At 41.2% G+C, this 22,317-nt stretch overlaps 1 protein-coding gene across 1 annotated transcript; it reads left to right on the plus strand.

Annotated features, from left to right (window-relative positions):
• Positions 1–6,921: 6,921 nt before the first annotated feature.
• On the plus strand, positions 6,922–12,411 carry LOC113757341. The gene is made up of 3 exons (XM_027300692.1): positions 6,922–6,978; positions 7,701–8,179; positions 8,286–12,411. The coding sequence occupies exons 1-3, from the start codon at positions 6,922–6,924 to the stop codon at positions 12,409–12,411; spliced, it is 4,662 nt and encodes a 1,553-aa protein (XP_027156493.1).
• The last annotated feature ends 9,906 nt before the right edge of the window (positions 12,412–22,317 follow it).

Below are 22,317 nucleotides of genomic sequence, written 5' to 3' on the forward strand. Positions count from 1 at the left end.
ATCATAGGAATAACAAACCACAAGTTCAAAGCACACAAAATATCCAAATATTCTTACAGACCAGCAGTGAAAGGAAAAGTAGAAGTCTTAATACAAAACACATAAAGTTTGAAATGCAAGGGATGCCAAGAGCCTATTATGAACTACTATGAGGTGTATGTGCCTAGGGGTACCCAAAATGTGATCTTGGAGGATCCAGGCCTTCTTCTAGCTAGACGAAACTGAGCAGGGTCTTCTTCCTCAGTGTTCTCATCCTCATCATCATCATCCTCCTCCTCTTCAGTTCCTCCATCAGTTGCCGGAGCTTTTCCCTTGTCCTGTGGTTGAGAAGTGGAGGCACGGTACTGTGGAGTAGTCTTAGCAGTTGGCTCAGTTCTGGGCTCCTTTCGCTGTGCAGTTTCATTGTCTGGAGGAATGAGAGGTACAAGTAGATTTCTTTTGGCAACGAAGGTGGCTTGTTGTTCAGAAGTCATGGTCGTCATTAACCCATCTACAAGGAGCAGAATATGCTATTTGAGGTCCTCAAGCAGAGTGATGAGCTCAAGGTTGGATGAAGGAAACTTAGAGGCTGATTTTCTGGGATGAATGGTGAAGGGTGTCACATACATTGACTAGTCACAAGGAGTCCTAGGGGTGATAGGGGTTTCATGAAGATTTTTTCTCCTAGACTCAGATACTGATTCTTTGTAACACCAGTGACCCTAAAAAAACCTCAGATTTTTTCTTTCAAAATAAGCTTTTGAGAACACGATGTACTCTCTTTTGGGGATTTGCCAGTAAAAGGAATTTCAAAATGATTGAAAATAGGAGTCAGAAATTTTTCGTAGGACAGTTTCCTATGGCTATCAGAACTTATCTTGAGCAGAAACTTACACATAACAAAACCAAAATCAATTCAGATTTTTTCCAGAAAACAGTAGAACAAATAAATTTTCATTTTATTTGCATCAGTTCGGTGGCCATCAGTGGGCACCAACAAGTTTGAAATTATGGTGAAAATGATCAGGTTCTGAGGGCTAAGATTCTCCAATCTAGCCTCAGCAGGAGTATTAAAGTGAGATTGAAAGTAGGTCATTAATTTTACAACATGAAAGTGATGGTATGCAGAGGGAAATTCTTCATATGAAAAGAAGTTTGCAATTTTGCCTTTAAAACCACTTTCAATTTTGGTTTCCAAAACAGAGTTAACAATGTCAGGGTTCAGTTCAATGTTAACAGAGTTAACACGAGAAATGAGATCAGTATGTGATGTGCATTTCCTAAGATTAGCAAAAAACTAATGGAGCATGTCAGGATAGTATGTGTTTGGAATGGTTAAAAGATGGGTCCATTTTTGAAATTCAAACAGGTTGAGAACAGGTTCAAGATCAAGCTTACGAAATTCGTAGGGGATAATGGTCCTCTGGGTGATGAAGCCCTTCTGCGAGATCCATTCAAACCTTTCTCTGGCTTCATCGTCGATGAACTTGGGTAGAGAAGTGGGTTCAGTAGCAGTGTGGGTCTCAGGCTGCTCAGGACGCTTTTTTTTTCCACTGTGCTGAGCAGTTTGCGTAGCACTCTGGACACTAGATCTTATCCTTGGTGATCTCCTAGTAGATGGTTCCTCAGTTTACTGTTCCTCAGCAATTTTTTCCGCATTCTGCTGATCCCCGGAAGGATCAATAGTTTGCTTTTCCTTGGGTTGAGCAATGCTCTTCCTTTTGGTAGTCCTTTTTCCTTTCCTAGGTGATTTGGTTACTGTTACATCTGCATTGGTGGGTTGCACTGGTTCTTCTTCATTGTCACTCACTGGATGCCCTTTAGATTGCTGTTCCTCTATCTACTCATCAGATGGTTCAGCAGATGGCTCTCTAGTTTGCACATTCTGCTTTTTTCTTGCAGATTGTTTCGTTTTTCCATCTCGGTTTCCAGTTTTCTTCTTGGGTGATTTGATGGTGGGTTCAACAACTTGAACATCTTCATCCTCTTCGTCATGCAGCCTAAAAGTACGTCCGGCACTCACGGACCCCCCTCTAATCCTCAACATGATTGAAGTGCAGTGTGATGTGATGCGAATGAGTATCAAACGGTGAAAAGTTTAGTATGAACTGCAATGGATACACAAACAGTCCACAGAGAGTGAGTTTTTGTGATTAAGGTTTCGGGTAGTAATTGAGATTTATAGTGTAGTTGGCGGTTGGGGAAAGTTACGAAGTGCAATAAACTCGCAATAGGTGTGAGAAGGTGTCGGTCAGAGTGATTTCTTGGTACTTGTTCCAAGAAGAGACGAATTTGAATTTTGAACTTTGAGAGAGTGTGAAGGGTTGCGTCCGAGATAAAAGGGTAAGAATGAACTGAATGACACAGAGAATTTCCTTATAAGACGCAATTTTTGAGTATCGGACAGTCGAACGAAGTGAAGCGTCCGACACAACCGTCCAAACCAAAACTTTTCTGGAAAAGGGATGAAGAACACTGTTGGACATCCGTTCTAACCCATTGGACGTCCGATAAAGAATGACCAGAAAAAATCTTAGAATATTTTTTCTGAAACGCCCAGTTTTGTTCTCAGATACACAAATTGATCCAGTGGAAGGGCTTTTGTGAGGATATCAGCAATTTGATCTTTAGAACAAACATATTGAACACAAATTTTACCCTTGTGGACAAGATCGCGAATGAAATGATGTTTTATGTCTATGTGCTTAGTCCTAGAATGTTGAATGGGATTTTTTGTCAAATTGATGGTACTAGTGTTATCACAATACATAGGCACACAATCATACACTAAACCAAAATCATTCAATGTGTTTTTAATCCACAACAATTGAGCACAACAAGCACCAGCAACAACATATTCAGCTTCAGTTGTAGACAATGAAATAGCATTTTTTTTTTTGCTAAACCAAGACACTAAGCAATTCCCAAGAAATTTACATATACCTATTGTAATTTTTCTATCTACCCTACAGCTACCAAAATCAGCATCAGAGAATACACACAGAGGAAGTTCATGACACTTAGGATACCAAAGGCCAAAACTCAAAGTTCCTTTTAGATATCTAAGGATTCTTTTTACCACATTCAAATGTGATTCCTTTGGACAAGACTGAAAATGAACACATAGGCACACAGCAAACATAATATCAGGTCTACTAGCAGTTAAGTAAAGCAAACTACCAATCATACCTCTATACTTCTTTTCATCAACTTTTGTACCTTCTTCATCCTTGTCAAGTTTGGTAGATATGCACATAGGTGTTCCAACTTGTTTTGAATCCTCCATTCCAAATCTTTTTAGCAGCTCCTTGGTGTATTTGGTTTGATTGATGAATGTTCCATCTCGGGTTTGAATCATTTTGAGTCCAAGGAAGAAATTTAATTCTCCCATCATGCTCATTTCAAACTCTTTTTGCATGATATTGAAAAAATCCTTGCACAAGCTCTCATTAGTAGCACCAAATATAATATCATCTACATATATTTGTACGATTAAAAGATCACGTGAACTTTGTTTAGTGAAAAGAGTAGTATCCACAATGCCTCTTTTAAAACCATTTTCAATCAAAAAACCACTCAAACGTTCATACCATGCTCTTGGAACTTGTTTTAATCCATACAAGGCTTTTGAGAGTTTAAAGACATGATTTGGATAAATTTCATTTTCAAAACCAGGAGGTTGATTAACATAAACTCCTTGATCTATAAATCCATTTAAGAAAGCACTTTTAACATCCATTAGAAATAATTTAAAGTTCTTGAAACATGCGAAGGCCAAAAACATTCTAATTGATTCTACCCGAGCTACGGGTGCAAATGATTCAACAAAATATATTCCTTCTTCTTGAGTGTATCCCTTAACTACCAGTCTGGCCTTATTTCTTACTACCTTACCTTTGTCATTCATTTTGTTTCTAAAAACTCACTTGGTGCCAATGATAGGATGATCTTGTGGTCTAGCAACTAATGTCCAAACCTTGTTTCTTTCAAATTGATTTAACTCCTCTTCCATAGTTAAAATCCAGTTTTCATCTTTCAATGCATCAACAACATTTTTGGGTTCAAAGTGTGAGACCAATGCAAAATTATCTATTAGTTGTCTAGAGGAGGAACGTGTTCTTACCTTTTCGGATGGATTGTGAGGACCCGAAAATTTTTCTTATTTTTATCGAATAATTGTCGCGCCCCACTTTTCGATCTGAGTGTGTGTGTGATGTGCGGTGTGTAATGTGTGAACGTGTGCAAAGTGAAAAGTAAAAGGCCATGGGACTTAGAATGCGACGATTTGGCCAAGTGAAGTTCAAAAGGGTTTTTTGTATCAAAAATGGAGTCGCCACTTGGTATAGAGTTAGGGTGTACCAAGTCACCCAAAAAGTGTTTTTAAAGACAAAGTAGTAAAAACCCTTTTTTAAAACGACTCCTAGTCCACGTAAGCCAAAGAAAAAGGTTCGGGGGTCACGTTTGACAAAGGGGAAGGCAAGGATAGAATCCAAGGCACCCCTTTGACCTAGCCAAGGCTAGTTGCGCGACTTAACCTTACCTTTCCTAATTTTCTACCCAATATATGTTCGCACGTTGGACATGACTATATGAATGCAAAAACCTAGACCTAGGGGGATCGGGGGAAATTTCTCTTCAAAGGTTGAGTGGTGCCAATCACATTAATTGTGAAGCCCGATAATGATCCTTTTGGAGAGGTCACACCTAAACCTAAATGACGTGAAAAATGAGTGGAATGCATGCCATGTGAAAGTGTGAGTTTGTGTGAAGTGAGAAAAATGATAAAAGTAATAAGATATAAGTGAAGGTGTGCAAACGTAGATGAAAGTACTCGTGTGCGAGTGAAGATAAAAATGTTCATGTGCAAGTGAAAAAAAAGTGTTCGTGTGCAAGTGAAGGTGATAAAAAGGTGCATGTGTGCAAATGAGACAAAAGTGAAAGTGTAATGATAGAGTGGATTGAGAGTGCATGAGCCTAGGGAATTCATGCATATTGGGTACGGGGAGACCTAAATCGTGACTTGATTTTCCCTTTGATTAGAAGGCAAAACTAGCGTGCTAAGGCTATCGAGTAGCCACACTCGCTCGTTTCCCTTATCGGAAGGGGACTCTCACGCAAATGTATCCTATAACTAGTATGAGATGCAAAAATCCTAAAATGAGGGGAAAAGGGACTCGAGGAGCATGCCAGATGATAAAACTAAGGAAAAATGCATGATATGTAGTGAACAAGCAAATGATATGCTAATGAGGGGAAATCCCTAAGGGTCTAGCGTTGGACTAGCCCATTCTATGAATTCCGACTAGCGTTGGACTAGCGGAAACGTACATTCATCCATTCCATTCATTCATGGCTATGAAAGCAAGTAGACATGCCAAAATACTCGTAAACACATAGCACATAGCATTTAGCATGCTCGACTAGATGCAAGAGCCTAATAAAGCAATTAAACATGTAGCAACAAGAACAAGCAACCAAGGGGAAGGGGAAATGGACCGGATGCTCTCCGAGCACTATCTATTACAAGCCAAGAGGTGTACACATACCCCATAAAAGCATAAAGGGGAAGGGGAAATGGACCAGATGCTCTCCGAGCCCTATCTATTACAAGCCAAGAGGTGTACACATACCCCATAAAACTTAAATAAAAGTAAAAAGTAAGTAAATGCATGCAAGGAGGTAAGGAAAGCGAAGTAGACAGGCATATTCACATAACACATAAGGTCACATAGGAGAGACAAAAAGGGATAAAAGAAGTGGTACCTCCCTTGAGTTGGAGCTCTAACGTAGTAGAGTTACTAATGTACCCTCCAAAATAATAAGAGGGTCAAGGTACCAATTTATTTGGGAAAAATTAAAGGAAATAAGCAATCACAAGCTCACTTGGTCATAAAGCCCCTAAAATCATGAATTAAGTGCAATTGAAACGAAGCATGGTAGTCAATTGAAACAAACAAGCAATGAATTGCAAAAATTAAAACTACTAAGGATTAAATTGATGAAATCATTCAATTGACTGGGCCATAGTGAAGAAGAAGGGAACTTGGGGGATCAAATTGCAGTTTATAGCAATTATTTCATGCATGCACGAAGGCTGAAGCAGTTTTTCTTCATTTTTCTTTTTGCTGGTTTCGGCCAAAGCTTCCTATGGGCTTAAGCATACAACAATCCTTAGGCAGCCAATATCAATCCTCAAACCCAAAAGAAACAACGAGATCAGCAACTAAAATCCATCAGTAATCATCTCATCAACAATTAATGAACATCCTAACATCAAACAAACATTGAAAACCCAAGCAAAGAGAAAAATGAGGACAAACGGAAATGCATTTTGCATCTGATGAAACCAGTGGGGATTTTACCAGGAGCACAAGAAAGTTTTCAATCACATCACTCAAACCATCAAACATCAAACCCTTTCTAATCCTTGTGAGCAATATTAAGCCACTAAAAACCAGTTTGCAAAACATGAAAAGCAAACGAAAATTAAGACAAACAGAGAAAGAAAAGAAAAAGCTCTAAACTCCGGATTCATTCACAAGTTTCTGGGTTCCTTTATCAAACATTTAAATCATGCCAACCAACCTCTAAGCTAAAGAAAGCTTGCAATTTACTCCATTTAACACCAAAACCTAACATTAGAATTGCACCAACACAAAAACAGCAACCGGGGAAACATCAAGACAGCAAATCATGATGAAAAATCAAGGAACTAAACCAGCCGCAAAAACGCCACAGGATTCATGCCTTTTGGATTTGGATTCTCATGGAAACAGTGTTAAAGAAAGAAAGGGAGAAGCAAGGGTTACCTCAGAATGTTTGTGGCATCGAACCAATGTGAAATCTCCAAGAAATGGCGTGCTGACTCTTGAAATGAAGCAAAAGGAACTTTGCCGCAAAAATTCTGCGATGATGAACTTTGGGTCCTGATTTGGGAGGGCTATGGATGTTGCTTTAGGGAGATTCCTAAATGAAGTTCTGGTTTTACTTGCCAAGATGGTGCAGAAATCAAGAGTTCTTCCATAAAGCTAAGAGCTTTTCAGAAATTGGTCACGAAATCAAGCTGGTTCGTCAGCCGAGTGATGAATTTTTCTCTTTTTTGCTAGCAGCCATCCTTTCTTGCTTTCTTCAGCCGTGGAAAACTCTCAAGCTCTCATTTTTCCTCAAGCTTCAGAAACTTATTCACAAGCTTTCTCTTTTCCAGAATCCCAGCCCGTAGCCCTCTCTCTCACTCCATCTCTTTCTTACCCAAAGACCTGGCCGTCACCTCTGTTTCTTTTCGTTTTCCGGCTCTCTATCCTCTCTCGTTTCTTTTTCCCTTTGCTGTTTTTCTATCCCCGTTGGTTCTCTCCTTTTCGGCTGCCTCCTTTCTCTTGGCTTTTATACGAGCAAACCCCGACCCTAAAACTCCAGCAACTTTTCCTGTATTTGCAGCTAAGGAGCCGCTCGATGACCCCTTTGCAAGCTGCGGCAAAATGCAGCTTGCATGCCGCGAGCATTTTTTTTTTTTTTTTTTTTTTTTTTTGAAAAACAACTTGATAATTACAGAAATGATAAAATAAAATATATAAAATACTAACAAAACTACACAAACCAGGTAATAATAATAATAACAAAACAAAAATAATTTTAAACAAAAAACTAAACAAAAATAGCCATTTTTAATTTTCAATTTTTTTCATCATTTTCATCAATTCTACTAAAAATGACGCAAATCGGAGGGGCCTGCTGTGGCCAAGGAGGCAGCACAGGGGGGTGCTAATGAGGAGGGGCCTGCTGTGGCCAAGGAGTCACAAGGGGTGTGGATAGAGGTAGGGGTAGAGCGGGTGGCAAATGGAGCAGTGGGTCAGAACCAGGGTATCGGTCATCAGATGCCCCTAATCAATGAGGTCATTGGGGAGGGTTCAGAAGCGCCAGGAGGTGAACCGATGAAATCCATTGACATGCAGGCGCATGCCAGGCGGAATGAGCAGGAATCAGAACCTGGGTTGGAGCAGGTCCGAAGCGGTCGAGAGGTGGAACAGCAGGGCGTGGCGAGTGATAGTTGTGAGGAAGAGTTCGAGGATGATTTTCACACGATGGCAGGTTCTTTATCGCCCAGGTTGGTGTTCGTGCGTGAGAGGGAAGCAGTTAGCACATTGGATGCACTAAACATTGAGGAGTATACTGGGCAGGACAAGTCGGGAAAAAAAGCAAAGGGGTTACGGGCTCGTTTCAAGTCGGACAGACAATTGCGGTCTACCACCGCAACCAATAACTCTTTCCAGGTACTTCGTAATGATTAATACACTATTATGGAACATTAGAGGAGTGTCTAAGCTCCCAAATTTACGGAGATTAAAAAGCATTATTAAAGAGAAGGGTGTTCAGTTTGTGGCAATTTCTGAGCCAAAATTAGAGGCGTCGCGAGTTGAGGATATTAGATTGAAACTTGCTTTTGATTTTGCACATGTTAATGATTCGGGAGATTTATGGATTTTATATAAGTACCCTTTCAATTGTTCAGTGTTGGGTAATTCTACTCAACACATTTCGTTAATGGTATCCCACCCGTGGCTACCGGGCTCTATGATTTTTTCCTTTGTGCATGCTGCGTGTACGGAGGAGGGGCGGAGGGAGCTATGGGCGAACCTCCTGTTGGATAAACCACAGGCATTGCCGTGGTGTATAGGGGGTGATTTCAATGTTATTGTGGAAGCTTCGGAAAAGAAAGGGGGGAGACCTTTTGCGGTGTCGGAGGGGGTGGACTTTTTGGCTTTCATGCAAGATGCAGAGGTTTTTGATGCGGGCTGCTCAGGGTCCAGCTTTTCGTGGTGTAACAATAGGAGGGGGAGAGCCAGGATTTGGAAAAGGCTTGATAGATTACTCATGAATGGGGAGATGGCAGAAGCGGTTTCAGTGATTTCGGTGGTTCATCTTGCACGCCATCCTTCTGATCATGCCCCGTTGCACGTTTCTTTTGCGTCGAGGCTTGACAATGGGGCACGGCCTTTCAGATTTCTAAACATCTGGACTACCAAACCTGAGTTATTGGATGTCATCAGGGGAGCATGGGTTGTTGATGTGCATGGGTCTCCATTACGAGTTTTATGTTTAAAACTCCAGGCAACTCGGAGGGCAATTCAGCTTTGGAATAAGCAGAAATTTGGGTCAGTTGGTAATGCTGTTCGGGAGGCGGAAAACAGGTTAGCAAGGATTGAAGGGTCAGTGGAAACATCTAGGCTGGAGGAGGAGGATCCGGCAGAACTAAATATGGCTCGGGCAGATCTAAACAGAGCCCTGGCAGTGGAGGAACAATTCTGGAGGCAGAAGGCAAGAGTAAAATGGCTGGGGTGTGGGGATCGGAACACCAGATTTTTTCACGCCATGGTTAAACAAAGGCGGGTACAAGGGGCGATACATAGGGTGAAGGATTCTAATGGGTCTTGGGTGGACAGGGATGAGGACATTGCACAGGTTGCGGTGGAGTATTTTTCGAATCTCTTTTCAGGGCCGGTGGATACTGGGGGTGGTGATCTAATGCATCTGATTCCTAAGCTGGTTTCAGACGAGGAGAATGAAAGGCTGGCAGCTATACCTAGCATGGAGGAGATTCGGCATTTGGTGTTTTCTATGGATGGGGAAAGTGCTGCGGGGCCTGATGGGTTTACAGGGAAATTTTTCTCCTTTGCATGGGAGGTTGTGGCTCAGGATGTGTACAAAGCGGTAGTGAGTTTTTTCTGTGGGAGTCACCTGCCAAAATTCCTCACCTCCACTTCAATAGTGTTACTGCCTAAGGTGTCGAACCCTCAAGATTTTTCAAATTTTAGACCCATCAGCCTATGCAATTTCTGCAATAAGTTGTTATCAAAGTTATTGGTGAGTCGCATGGCCTTGGTTTTGCCAAAGCTGATATCCCCCCAACAGACGGGGTTTGTCAAGGGCCGAAGCATTTCTGATAACTATCTGCTGGCTCAGGAGCTCATGGCATCTATAGGCAAGAAGGCGCGAGGGGGGAACGTTGCTCTTAAATTGGACATGACTAAGGCGTATGACCGGATGTCGTGGTTCCATGTTATCTCCATGTTACGAGCTTTTGGTTTTTGTGAGCAGATTATTGATATGATTTGGCGCCTGATCTCGAATGTTTGGTTCTCCATTATCATTAATGGGTCTGCACAGGGGTTTTTTAAATCTAGTCGTGGATTACGCCAGGGTGACCCACTTTCGCCTGTGTTGTTCGTCATTGGCTCGGAACTACTCTCGCGAGGTTTGAATGAGCTAGCTAGTCGTCGGAATTATATAGGGTTTAGGGGCCCAACCGGCTGCCAGGCCATTACTCACCTTGCTTTTGCTGATGACATCCTGGTATTTACAAATGGGTCTTCAATGGCGCTTCAGCAAGTGAAACGAGTGATTGAGAAGTATCAACAATCTTCTGGTCAGTTGGTCAATCCCCAGAAGAGTGGATATTTGGTACACCCGTCTATTTCCCCGTCGCGGAGGAGGGTGATTGAGAGGCTTACTCATTTTTCAAGGCAGGATTTTCTAATAAGGTACCTGGGTTTCCCGTTGTACTCAGGAAGGGGTAAGGCAGCGTATTTCGGTGAGGTGTGTCAGTCGGTTGTGGCTAGGGTGATGTCTTGGAAGTCAAGGTTGTTATCCACAGGGGGAAAGTTAGTCTTGATAAAGCATGTGCTCTCGGCAATTCCTGTCCATTTGTTGTCGGCCGCGGTGGGTTTCGGTTCGGTGTTCAGGCAAATTGAGCAGGTATGTGCAAGGTTCCTTTGGGGGTCGTCAGGGCAGGTGTCAAAATTCCAATGGATAAGTTGGCCTCAATTGTGTCTCCCCGTTGATGAGGGAGATGTGGGAATCCGAAAACTTAGTGAGGTTTATTCGGCTTTCTCTTGTAAGTTGTGGTGGAACTTACGGGCAGGCACATCTCTCTGGGCCGAGTTCATGCGGGCGAAGTATTGCAAGGGGCAGCATCCGTGTCAGGTGGAGATAAAAAGGCAGGATTCGATGACTTGGAAAAGAATGGTGAACATCAGTCGGCAGACGGAATTATCCATGGTCTGGTTGGTAAAAGGGGGTTCATGTAACTTTTGGTATGATAACTGGTTAGGGAGTGGAGCTTTGTGTCTTAAAGTTCCGGTTATTCCGGAGTTATCGTTTCGGGATTTCATTTCGAATGGGTCCTGGGATTGGCAAAGGCTTAGATCAGTAATTCCGGCTGAGCTGATTTACTCATTTTCCCAACAACCGGTTCCGGAGGGGGAAGAGCAGGATGAGCTGGTTTGGCGTCACACGGCGTCAGGAAGGTTTTCTCTAGCGTCCGCTTTTCAGGAGGTTCGTCGCGCAAGTCATTATTCCGTTCTGCACTCTCGGGTATGGCATTCTTGGCTTCCGCTCAAGATATCTTTCTTCATGACACGATTGCTTTTGGGGAAATTACCGGTGACGGCCGCCTTGGGAAGGGTAGGGGTTCATTTGGCTTCAAAGTGTCTTTGTTGTTTGGAGGGGGCGGAGGAGACACTTGATCACGTCTTCTCAGAGGGGGATATTGCGAGTGAAGTTTGGGAGTTTTTTGGTAGGATTGGGGGGGTGTCACGGCGGGGGATTTCTGTTCGGTCTTGGCTTGCGGCTTGGTGGATGGCGCATCCAAGGGCGGAGGAGGGTCGTTTTCTGTTTGGAATTATTCCTAGTTTTATTTGCTGGCACATCTGGAAGGGGCGTAATAGGGCATTTTTTGAGGGGGTTCCGATGAGTCATGCAAAGGTTTGCCATGACATCCTTCAGGATCTGGAAGGGGTGGCCGAAGGAAAATTTCATCAACGTGTGGGGAGGAACGTTCTATTTCAGTTTCTGGGGGGACTAGCAACCTCGCCCCAGAGATTTTATGCTCAAGCGGTAAGCTGGCGGGCGCCTGAGGGGGGAACGCTGATTTTGAACACTGATGGTTGCGCGAAAGGAAATCCTGGAGCTAGTGGTGGTGGGGGGGTGTTACGAGATTCATTAGGGCTGCCGCTTTTTGCGTTCTCGGAATCTTTCGGGGTAACAACGAGTCTACGGGCAGAAGTTCTGGCCCTGGCAACGGGCCTCCGTCTTTGCAGGCAGAGGGGATATACAGATGTTACCATTCAGGTGGACTCTCAGGTGCTGGTAGGGATTCTGCAGAGAAGGGTCCAGTGTCCATGGCAGGTTCGTGTTGTGGTCGAACAGATTTGGGGTTTGATCCCGGACGCGGGCCAGGTTTCGCATTGTTATAGGGAGGCAAACAGGGTGGCTGATAGGCTGGCAAACGTGGGCGTTTCTCGACAGATACAGAGCATTATCACTTACGAGAATTTTGATGAATTACCAGCTTTGGCGCGTGGTGAAATTCGTTGTGATAGGATAGGAATACCGTCCATTAGGCGACGGAAGTTAAAGCGGAACACTAGGCTAGGCTAGGTTGGACGTTTGTACACTTTTTTGATGGAATAAAGCATATTTCATTTGGAAAAAAAAAAAAAAAAAAAAAAAAAAAAACAAACATTGAAAACCCAAGCAAAGAGAAAAATGAGGACAAACGGAAATGCATTTTGCATCTGATGAAACCAGTGGGGATTTTACCAGGAGCACAAGAAAGTTTTCAATCACATCACTCAAACCATCAAACATCAAACCCTTTCTAATCCTTGTGAGCAATATTAAGCCACTAAAAACCAGTTTGCAAAACATGAAAAGCAAACGAAAATTAAGACAAACAGAGAAAGAAAAGAAAAAGCTCTAAACTCCGGATTCATTCACAAGTTTCTGGGTTCCTTTATCAAACATTTAAATCATGCCAACCAACCTCTAAGCTAAAGAAAGCTTGCAATTTACTCCATTTAACACCAAAACCTAACATTAGAATTGCACCAACACAAAAACAGCAACCGGGGAAACATCAAGACAGCAAATCATGATGAAAAATCAAGGAACTAAACCAGCCGCAAAAACGCCACAGGATTCATGCCTTTTGGATTTGGATTCTCATGGAAACAGTGTTAAAGAAAGAAAGGGAGAAGCAAGGGTTACCTCAGAATGTTTGTGGCATCGAACCAATGTGAAATCTCCAAGAAATGGCGTGCTGACTCTTGAAATGAAGCAAAAGGAACTTTGCCGCAAAAATTCTGCGATGATGAACTTTGGGTCCTGATTTGGGAGGGCTATGGATGTTGCTTTAGGGAGATTCCTAAATGAAGTTCTGGTTTTACTTGCCAAGATGGTGCAGAAATCAAGAGTTCTTCCATAAAGCTAAGAGCTTTTCAGAAATTGGTCACGAAATCAAGCTGGTTCGTCAGCCGAGTGATGAATTTTTCTCTTTTTTGCTAGCAGCCATCCTTTCTTGCTTTCTTCAGCCGTGGAAAACTCTCAAGCTCTCATTTTTCCTCAAGCTTCAGAAACTTATTCACAAGCTTTCTCTTTTCCAGAATCCCAGCCCGTAGCCCTCTCTCTCACTCCATCTCTTTCTTACCCAAAGACCTGGCCGTCACCTCTGTTTCTTTTCGTTTTCCGGCTCTCTATCCTCTCTCGTTTCTTTTTCCCTTTGCTGTTTTTCTATCCCCGTTGGTTCTCTCCTTTTCGGCTGCCTCCTTTCTCTTGGCTTTTATACGAGCAAACCCCGACCCTAAAACTCCAGCAACTTTTCCTGTATTTGCAGCTAAGGAGCCGCTCGATGACCCCTTTGCAAGCTGCGGCAAAATGCAGCTTGCATGCCGCGAGCATTTTTTTTTTTTTTTTTTTTTTTTTTTTTGAAAAACAACTTGATAATTACAGAAATGATAAAATAAAATATAAATAATACTAACAAAACTACACAAACCAGGTAATAATAATAATAACAAAACAAAAATAATTTTAAACAAAAAACTAAACAAAAATAGCCATTTTTAATTTTCAATTTTTTTCATCATTTTCTTTTTCTCAAAACAACTTAATAAAAATAACTAAAGTGCAAAAAGGTTGAATTTAAAGAAATAAACATATTTTTGTGAACAAATTTCCCTTTTTTCCTTTTTATGATTTTTCTTTCTTTCTCTCTTTTCTTTTCAACAAATTCTATGATAAAACTTAAAAATAAAAATAAAACTGGAAACTAAAAACTAAAAATGAACACGACAAATAAAAAACTAAAAAAATGAAATTACACCAAAAATTTGGTGTCTACAGTTTGCCCCTCTTTGTCTGAGTTTTGGAAAAACTTGAGACAAAGAAGTAGACACCAAATACTTACCTGTGTTATTGGGCTGCAAAAGACTCCAACGAACAGGAATTCTAACACGGGACTGACACGAATAAGAATTTAAAATTGGGATAGACCCACGGAATAGACCCGGACAGAAATGTAAAATTGGGATAGACCCACGGGATAGACCCGGACAGAAATTTAAAATTGGGATAGACCCGGACAGAAATGTAAAATTGGGATAGACCCACGGGATAGACCCGGACAGAAATTTAAAATTGGGATAGACCCACGGGATAGACCCGGACAGAAATTTAAAATTGGGATAGACCCGGACAGAAATGTAAAATTGGGATAGACCCACGGGATAGACCGGACAGAAATTTAAATTTGGGATAGACCCACGGGATAGACCCGGACAGAAATTTAAAATTGGGATAGACCCACGGGATAGACCCGGACAGAAATTTAAAATTGGGATAGACCCACGGGATAGACCCGGACAGAAATTTAAAATTGGGATAGACCCACGGGATAGACCCGGACAGAAATGTAAAATTGGGATAGACCCACGGGATAGACCCGGGGATAGACCCACGGGATAGATGTAAATTTGATTTTGCCCACGGGATAGACCCGGACAGAAATGTAAATTTGATTTTGCTGGGGAATTTTTTACAACGAATTGAGTTCTTACCTGAGAGTAGTTCAAACTTTTGTACCAAGAGGGAGATTTGGATCTTATGGCTAGAACGATAGCTGATGTTGTTCCTTATGACCCAACCTTTGCCAAATTATCATTTCGTCTTTGCTTACTGGGGAGCTTTTTCTGACGTCGATTTAGGTGCGAAAAGAAGTGTAGTCGTCTGTGTTTGTAAATGCAATGTTCCTGCAAGAAAAGAAGAGATAATGGACTTGCCACCATCATTCGATCCGGTTTGCCTTGAGAATCGTGTAAACATGAGTCTTTTGATGCCTTTGCCAACTTTTGCTGCGGCATCTGCCTTGGTTGAATTTGCAATTTTGATTGAAACCTTTCAATTCCGGAGACCAATAAAATGCGCATTTACCATGTCACCAAATCCATGTAGCAGCTTGGTTGCATTTTACTCACTTTAAAAGATGATTGAATCCCATACTCTTTCACAAACCTTAGGGTTTATCATTCATCCGAATCCAATGGTAAAAGAATGATGCATGAAAAAATCAAAATATATGGAAGGTGATTTCCTATGTTCTGCATGGAATGAATATGTCAAAGAATGTAAAACACATCCAAAAATGCCATGAATACAAGCACATGAGAAAAGATGTATTTGGAAAAGAATATTTTACAAAGCAAAACAGTTTTGGCCAACAGATGTCATTTTCAAATCTTTGGATATTTTTGTTCTGGAATTTAATATTGGCAGAAGTATGACAAAAATGAGAAGAAATCCAAATGAACCAAGTCACCAGCTGTTCCTCCTCGTGCTTGCTCGTTGCAAACAACTTGCCTTGGCGCCCTTTCGGGTTTTCACCAAGGTTGCCCCCACCCCTTTTGTTTTTGTTTTTGTTTTGTCTTTTCTTTCTTTCTTTCTTTCTTTCCCTTTTTCCTTTCTTTTCCTTCCTTCTTCGAGGCGCCCTTTCGGGTTTTCACCCTAAAAAAAACGAAATATCTCGACCATGATCGACTCAGAAATGTGAGTTAGAGATTTCAGGCATCAGTAAAATGCACTTCCCTTGTAAGATTAGGCGAAGGCCTTATGAACATCACTTGCCAGTTGATTAGCAAAATTCCTAATAGAAATACAACAAGTGACGAAAGCCAGGACTTTGGGCTTTTGTAATGAGGTCAGGTGGGGTGTTTTCAAGAAAAGTTGAGGCTTGAAAGCAAATTTGATGAGAGGTGTGAAATAACCTGAGATTGCATCATTTTGAGATCATCTCCAAATTTTGAACAAAACTGAGGAAATTTGCCCCAGTTTAATTGAATTCTTCTCTTTGTGCTTTTCATTGCATTTTTCACTTTTGCATTTTTCTTCAAAAACTAAATTTGCCCCAGTGTGGGGTTCTCTTTTCTTTCTGATCATCTTTTTCAAATGAATTTGCCCCAGTGTAGGGTTTTCCTTTCTTTCCATCATCTCTTTTCAAATGAATTTGCCCCAGTGTGGGGTTGGCAATTCTCAGGGGCTGCCAAACGAAAATTTGTCAATTCTGATGGCTCAAAGGGGACAAGTAGGGATAAAATGCTTTAAATGTAAAAGAAGAGGGCCTGACTTGCATTTCGCCATTTGCATTAATTTCTAAGGAAAATTTGCATGATCAAATGAAAATCTTCTTGCACATATCTGATTTGATGGGTTGAGGGAATGTTTGACCATCCATCTCCGCCAAAATGAGTATTCCGCCAGGTAATACCTTTTGGACAACGAACGGCCCTTTCTGATTTTGGGCGAATTTGTCTCTGCCTTCGTCTTGTATTGGCAAAGTTCGCTTGAGTGCTTTGTCGCCTTCCTCAAAATGTATGCTGATGAAACTTCTTGTCGTAGGCTCAGGCCAGGCGTGTTTGTAACATTTCATGACAAACGGCATTCTTGGCTGAACTCCCATTAGAGTGTGCAAAGATTGAATTTCTGCTACTGCAAACGAGACTGCCTCCAACCATCTGTACACCTTGACACATGGTCAAACTCTTAATCATCTCCTTTTCTGCTTTTGTCCAAACGAATGCTGATTTATGTCCTTTTGACCTTATTCTCAGTGCCAATGTGAACAATTGCTATGGCTTCTAGGTTTGGTTCGAATTTCTCCTCGTTTTGTTCAAGATTTTTTGAAAAAGAATCAAATACTTTCTCATTATCACTCTCGCTTTGAAATTTGGGTTCCAAAATTCTCAAGTCGTGAGTGAGATAGAGATTGCCATTATTGAATTCCAGAAAAGTGATATCCAAAGGGTCAAATAATTTTATCTTTGGTCATTTGAAAGAATTAACGAATTTGGAATAATAAGCAAACAAATATACAACAAACAAATGAACAAGCAATATGACCGAAATATAAACAAACGAATAAACAAAATAACCTGACAAGAATGACTTGTGCATTTTCATAAAACCTTTGATTGAAAGCAAATGAAATAAAACTTAAAAAAATATTTACATGCGCAAATTTTAGTCAAAAGTAAAGATGTTTTCATTAGCTAATTACAGATGCAAAAGTTTTTTCCTCATGAATTCGCATGAATGACAAACCCCCTTTAGGTTTACCGAAACTCCTTCTGAATGGGTAGAAATTCGGCTGTCCAATTGGAAATTGATCCCTCAGGGATATCGGGAAATTCTGCATCATTTCCAAACACTTCAGCCTCACTTGATGAGTTTTTAGCAGGCTCCTTAAATTCCGTATGGTCCATAATAACCCCAATGGTGTTATCGTACTCTGGCAGGGGGTTCTTATCCACATTTGGCGCTTGTGCCTCTTTTCTTCTAATTACAATCTCTCCTGCTTCAATCATATCTTGCACCTTGTGCTTAAGTGCTCTACAATCAGTGGTTGGGTGGCCGGGTGCTCCCGAATGATAGGCGCAAGTGTACTGAGGATTGTATCCGGCAGGGACGCCATGAGAGTAAGTTGGAGGGAGAATTATGCCAATTCTACCAGCAGCCTTTAATTGTTCATACAATTGGTCCAGAGGCCTGCCTAGGTTGGTGAATGTTCGGGTACGGCTTTGATTGTAAGTTTTAGTGTGTTGGGGATAGTTGTAGGTAGGTCTGTTTGGTGGAGAAAATTGTTGATTGTAGGGAGGTCGGGGTCGAACTTGTTGGAAGTTAGGCTGAGATATTTGAAAAGGGGCTATAGACGAGTTGGTGTATTTAGGGCGAGGACGAGGTTGAGTGGTATTAGGGTGATGAACAGGATGAGGGTTCGAATGATAAGGGTAGGAGTTTGAGTAGGTAGGGTGTTGTCTAGGCCTGGATTTTGGGACACGGTTTCGATCCCAGACAAAAACAATTTCCCCCTCTTTCTTTTGGAATTGTTGCTTTTTCCCACTACTCCTTTGTCCTTGTAAAGCATCCAACTGTGATTCGAGGGCAGAGACATTACCCGTCCTATCATACTTGTTAAATTTAGGGGTTTTGAACCTCTCAGGCAACCGCACATTCGGCAAAAGGCAAAGCTTATCGTAATCCAAAACTCCTTGCTTGTTCAACCCCTGACTTTTTCCCATAAACTCATCAAAGCGGTCAAGGCGCTTGAGCAGCTTCATATCAACGGGAGTGGAAGATTCCCCCATTTCTGGCTTGGTTTGAACAGTGTGGTCTGGTAGGAAAGGTTCAGCAGCAGGGTAATAAAAGGTATGTAGCTCAGGTGATATATTTGAAGTAGCTTGGGGTTGTGAGCCTTGTCGCGCCCCACTTTTTGATGAAGTGAAATGTGTGGTGTGTGGTGTGAGTGTGTGTGATATACATGTGAACGTGTGCGAAATGAAAAGTAAAAGGCCATGGGACTTAAGAATGCGACGATTTGGCCAAGTGAAGTTCAAAAAGGGTTTTTTTTAATGAAAATGGAGTCGCCACTTGGTATCGAGTTAGGGTGTACCAAGTCACCCAAAAATGATTTTTTGTTTTTGAATGAAAAAAGTAAATAAACCCTTTTAAAGAACTTTTTGGGTCTACGTAACCAAAAGAGGGATCGGGGGTCACATTTGACGAAGGGGAAGGCAAGGATAAAAATCCAAGGCACCCCTTCGACCTAGCCAAGGCTAGTTGCGTGACTTAAACCAATTTTTCCTAATTTTTCTACCCAAGGTATGTATTGCGTATTGGATATGTCTATATGAATGCAAAAACCTAGACCTAGGGGGACATGGGGGAAATTTCTCTTCAAAGGTTGAGTGATGCCAATCACATTAATTGTGAAGCCCAACAATGATCCTTTTGGAGAGGTCACACCTAAACCTAAATGACGTGAAAATGAGTGGATGAATGCATGCCATGAAAAATGTGCGTTTGTGTGAAAAAAGTAATAAAAACAATAGTGTGAGTGGAAGTGTGCAAAGAAAATGTCCTTGAATGTATAAAATATACTCCAAGTGCTAGTGGGCAAAATGCATGTATGCAATTTAAAGAAAAGTGCGAAAGTGTCGGTGTGCAAATGAAGATGAAAGTACTCGTGTGCGAGTGAAGATAAAAGTGTTCGTGTGCAAGTGAAGATAAAAAAGTGTTTGTGTGCAAGTGAAAAAAAATGTTCGTGTGCAAGTGAAAGTGATAAAAAGGTGCATGTGTGACAAAAGTGAAAGTGCAATGATAGAGTGGATTGAGAATGCATGAGCCTAGGGAATTCATGCATATTGGGTACGGGGAGACCTAAATCGTGACTCAATTTGCCCTTTGATAGAGGGGATACAAGCGTGCTAAGGCTTTAGAAAAAGCCACACTCGTCTATATCCCATATTTAAGGGGACTCTCCAAGCAAATGAACCCTATAACTAGTATGAGATGCAAAAATCCTAAAATGAGGGGAAAAGGGGTTCGAGGAGCATGCCAGATGATAAAACTAAGGGAAAATGCATGATATGTAGTGAGCAGGCAAATAATGCATTAATGGCAAACAAAGGAAAAATCCTATTGGGTCTAGCGTTGGACTAGCCCTTTCTATGAATTCCTAATGAAATAATGAGCCACAACTAGCATTGGACTAGTGTGGTGACGTACATTCATCCATCACATTCATTCATAGCTATGGAAAGCGATTAGACATGCCAAACACCTATAGACACATAGCACATAACAATTAGCATGCTCGACTAGATGCAAGAGCCTAATAAAGCGAGTAACACTTAACACGTAGGCATGCAACCAAGCTAATGAACCTATTACATTCACTAACTAAAACAAAAGGGGAAGGGGTAAATGGACCAAATTGCTCGCCAAGCCCTATCTATTACAAGCCAAGAGGTGTACACATACCCCATAAAAACATAAAGGGGAAAGGGTAAATGGACCAAATTGCTCGCCAAGCCCTATCTATTACAAGCCAAGAGGTGTACACATACCCCATAAAAAATAACTTAAATAAAAAGCAAAAGTAAATGAAATAAATGAAAGGAATTAAAGGAATTAAAGAAAGGCAACAAAAGCAACGTAGACATGCAATTCACACTTAGCACGTTGGATCACATAGGAGAAATGAAAATCAAGAAGATAGAGGTTACCTCCCTTGCAATTGGGCCCCAATGAAGTGAAATCACTTATTTATCCTCCAAAATAAAAGAAATGGTCAAGGTACCAATTTATTTGGGAAAATTAAAGAAAATAAACAAACACAAGCTCACTTGGTCATAAAGCCCTTAAAGTCATGAATTAAGTGCAATTGAAACAAAGCATGGTAGTCAATTGAAACAAACAAGCAATGAAGTTGTAAAATTAAAAGCTACCAAGGACCAAATTGAGGAGATCATTCAATTGATTGGGCCATAGTAGGACAAGGGGAGACTTGGGGGATTGAAGAGCAATTTTCAGAATTATTTCATGCATGCAACATATGCGGAAGAGAAGTTTTCTGCAATTTTCATAGCTGCGGCTTCCATTTCATCGTGCAGACCAGGTTTTCAATCCAAAAACACAGCGTTGATCAAATGTTTTTCAGCCCAACATCACAACTCTAAACTAAGTAACAAACTACCTGGTAATCACAATCCAAATGACCAGAAAACTTGGGAAAAGATCATACAAAAATTCTGAGAAAGAAAACAAAACTGGTTCGACAAAGATGGTTGCAAATTTCAGCAAAGCATTCGAACATGATTCAGACACTTCAGTCCCCAAACATGCATACCCAACACCAAATCATTCCATTCCTTCCCCCAACACCAGATTAGGACAACAACTGAAATGTAAAGACTCAACTAACAACTAAAGAGAAGGCAACACGGCAGAGAAATGGAAAAGAAATTCAGCAGCCTTTCTTGCTGCGTTTTGGCAGGAGCGACTTTAAAATAATCTTGGCAACTTCAGCAACATCATACCATGAATTTCCAACAAACTTTCAGATTCAAGATACATCAGAAATGATACATATTCATGCTAAAATCCGACCCAAGCAAACCAGAAACAATCGCAAACATTTCTGCATTTCCTAATTGGATCATTGCCGCAGCTTTATCATTTCAGCTAGGATGCCTAACTTGAATGTTTTACTACTGAAAATTAACATCCAACTACACAAATAACAAGGTGATCAAGCTACTGCAATTTCATCATCCGAAAGCAAGAGAAAGGCTGCGGCAAATGAGCCGACAACCTTCATTGCAGCAGACTCCCTTTCATGCGCAAAAACAGTCAAACCTCATTTAAATTCAGCCAGCAAAAAATCCTCAAGCTATCTTCAAACTTTGCAAACGTAAGAAATTGAGATTTCAGCATGAGCATCCGAATAGGAAACACATACAAACTGGAAACTTTAACAACCATCCGACATGTGACTTCAAACGCAGAATCGAACGAATCAGCCAAGGAAATGTTATTTTTCTTTTCAAAGTTAACATCTTTACCACTAAACTACAACTTGAGGATGAAATTAACAACAACAAACAGATTTGGAAACCTATCGAACTTGTCATGCAAAAATAATCAACAAAAGGCAGCAACTTTAAGCTATGAAGATAAAGAAAAGGGTTACCGCAAAGCTTTCACCATAGATTCTGTTTCGGCAAAGGTTGGCAGCGGGTATGGAAAAAAAAACTCCAGCAGCTCCTCTCCTTCTTTTTGGCTTGACCCGAAGCTCTCCTCACTTCCCTCCTTGGTCTCTTTTGCTTCCCAGATTCCCCCTCCAAACCTCTCCTTTCTCTTACTGGTTTCTTTTTAGCCGTCCCCTGCCAAAATTTTCCTCTCGGCTCTTTTCTTTTTCCCTTTGCTGTTTTTCTTTTCCCTAACCGAGCTCCCCTCTCTTGCTGCTACCTTTCAGCTTTCCTTTTATATCCCATGATAACCCTAAACTTCAAGCCAGCTCTTCTATATTTGCAGCCCAAGGAGCTGCCGAACATTTCTTTGCAAGCTGCGAAAAACGCAGCTTGCTGCCGCGTATCACTCTTTTTTTTCTTTTTTTTTTTAACTTTCAACTTAATAAATATAATAATAATAACAAATTGACAAAAACCAGGTAAT

This window comes from Coffea eugenioides, unplaced genomic scaffold (assembly GCF_003713205.1).
Source record: "Coffea eugenioides isolate CCC68of unplaced genomic scaffold, Ceug_1.0 ScVebR1_3000;HRSCAF=4133, whole genome shotgun sequence".
Lineage (NCBI taxonomy): Eukaryota > Viridiplantae > Streptophyta > Magnoliopsida > Gentianales > Rubiaceae > Coffea > Coffea eugenioides.

Bases quoted from the DNA above. Each gene is read 5' to 3' on its own strand.
- LOC113757341 (XM_027300692.1), top strand. From the start codon at position 6,922: ATGGATGTTGCTTTAGGGAGATTCCTAAATGAAGTTCTGGTTTTACTT. The intron at 6,979-7,700 runs GTGCAGAAATCA...CGCAAATCGGAG, and splicing joins TGGTTTTACTTGCCAAGATG to GGGCCTGCTGTGGCCAAGGA. The intron at 8,180-8,285 runs GTTACGGGCTCG...ATGGAACATTAG, and splicing joins TCGGGAAAAAAAGCAAAGGG to AGGAGTGTCTAAGCTCCCAA.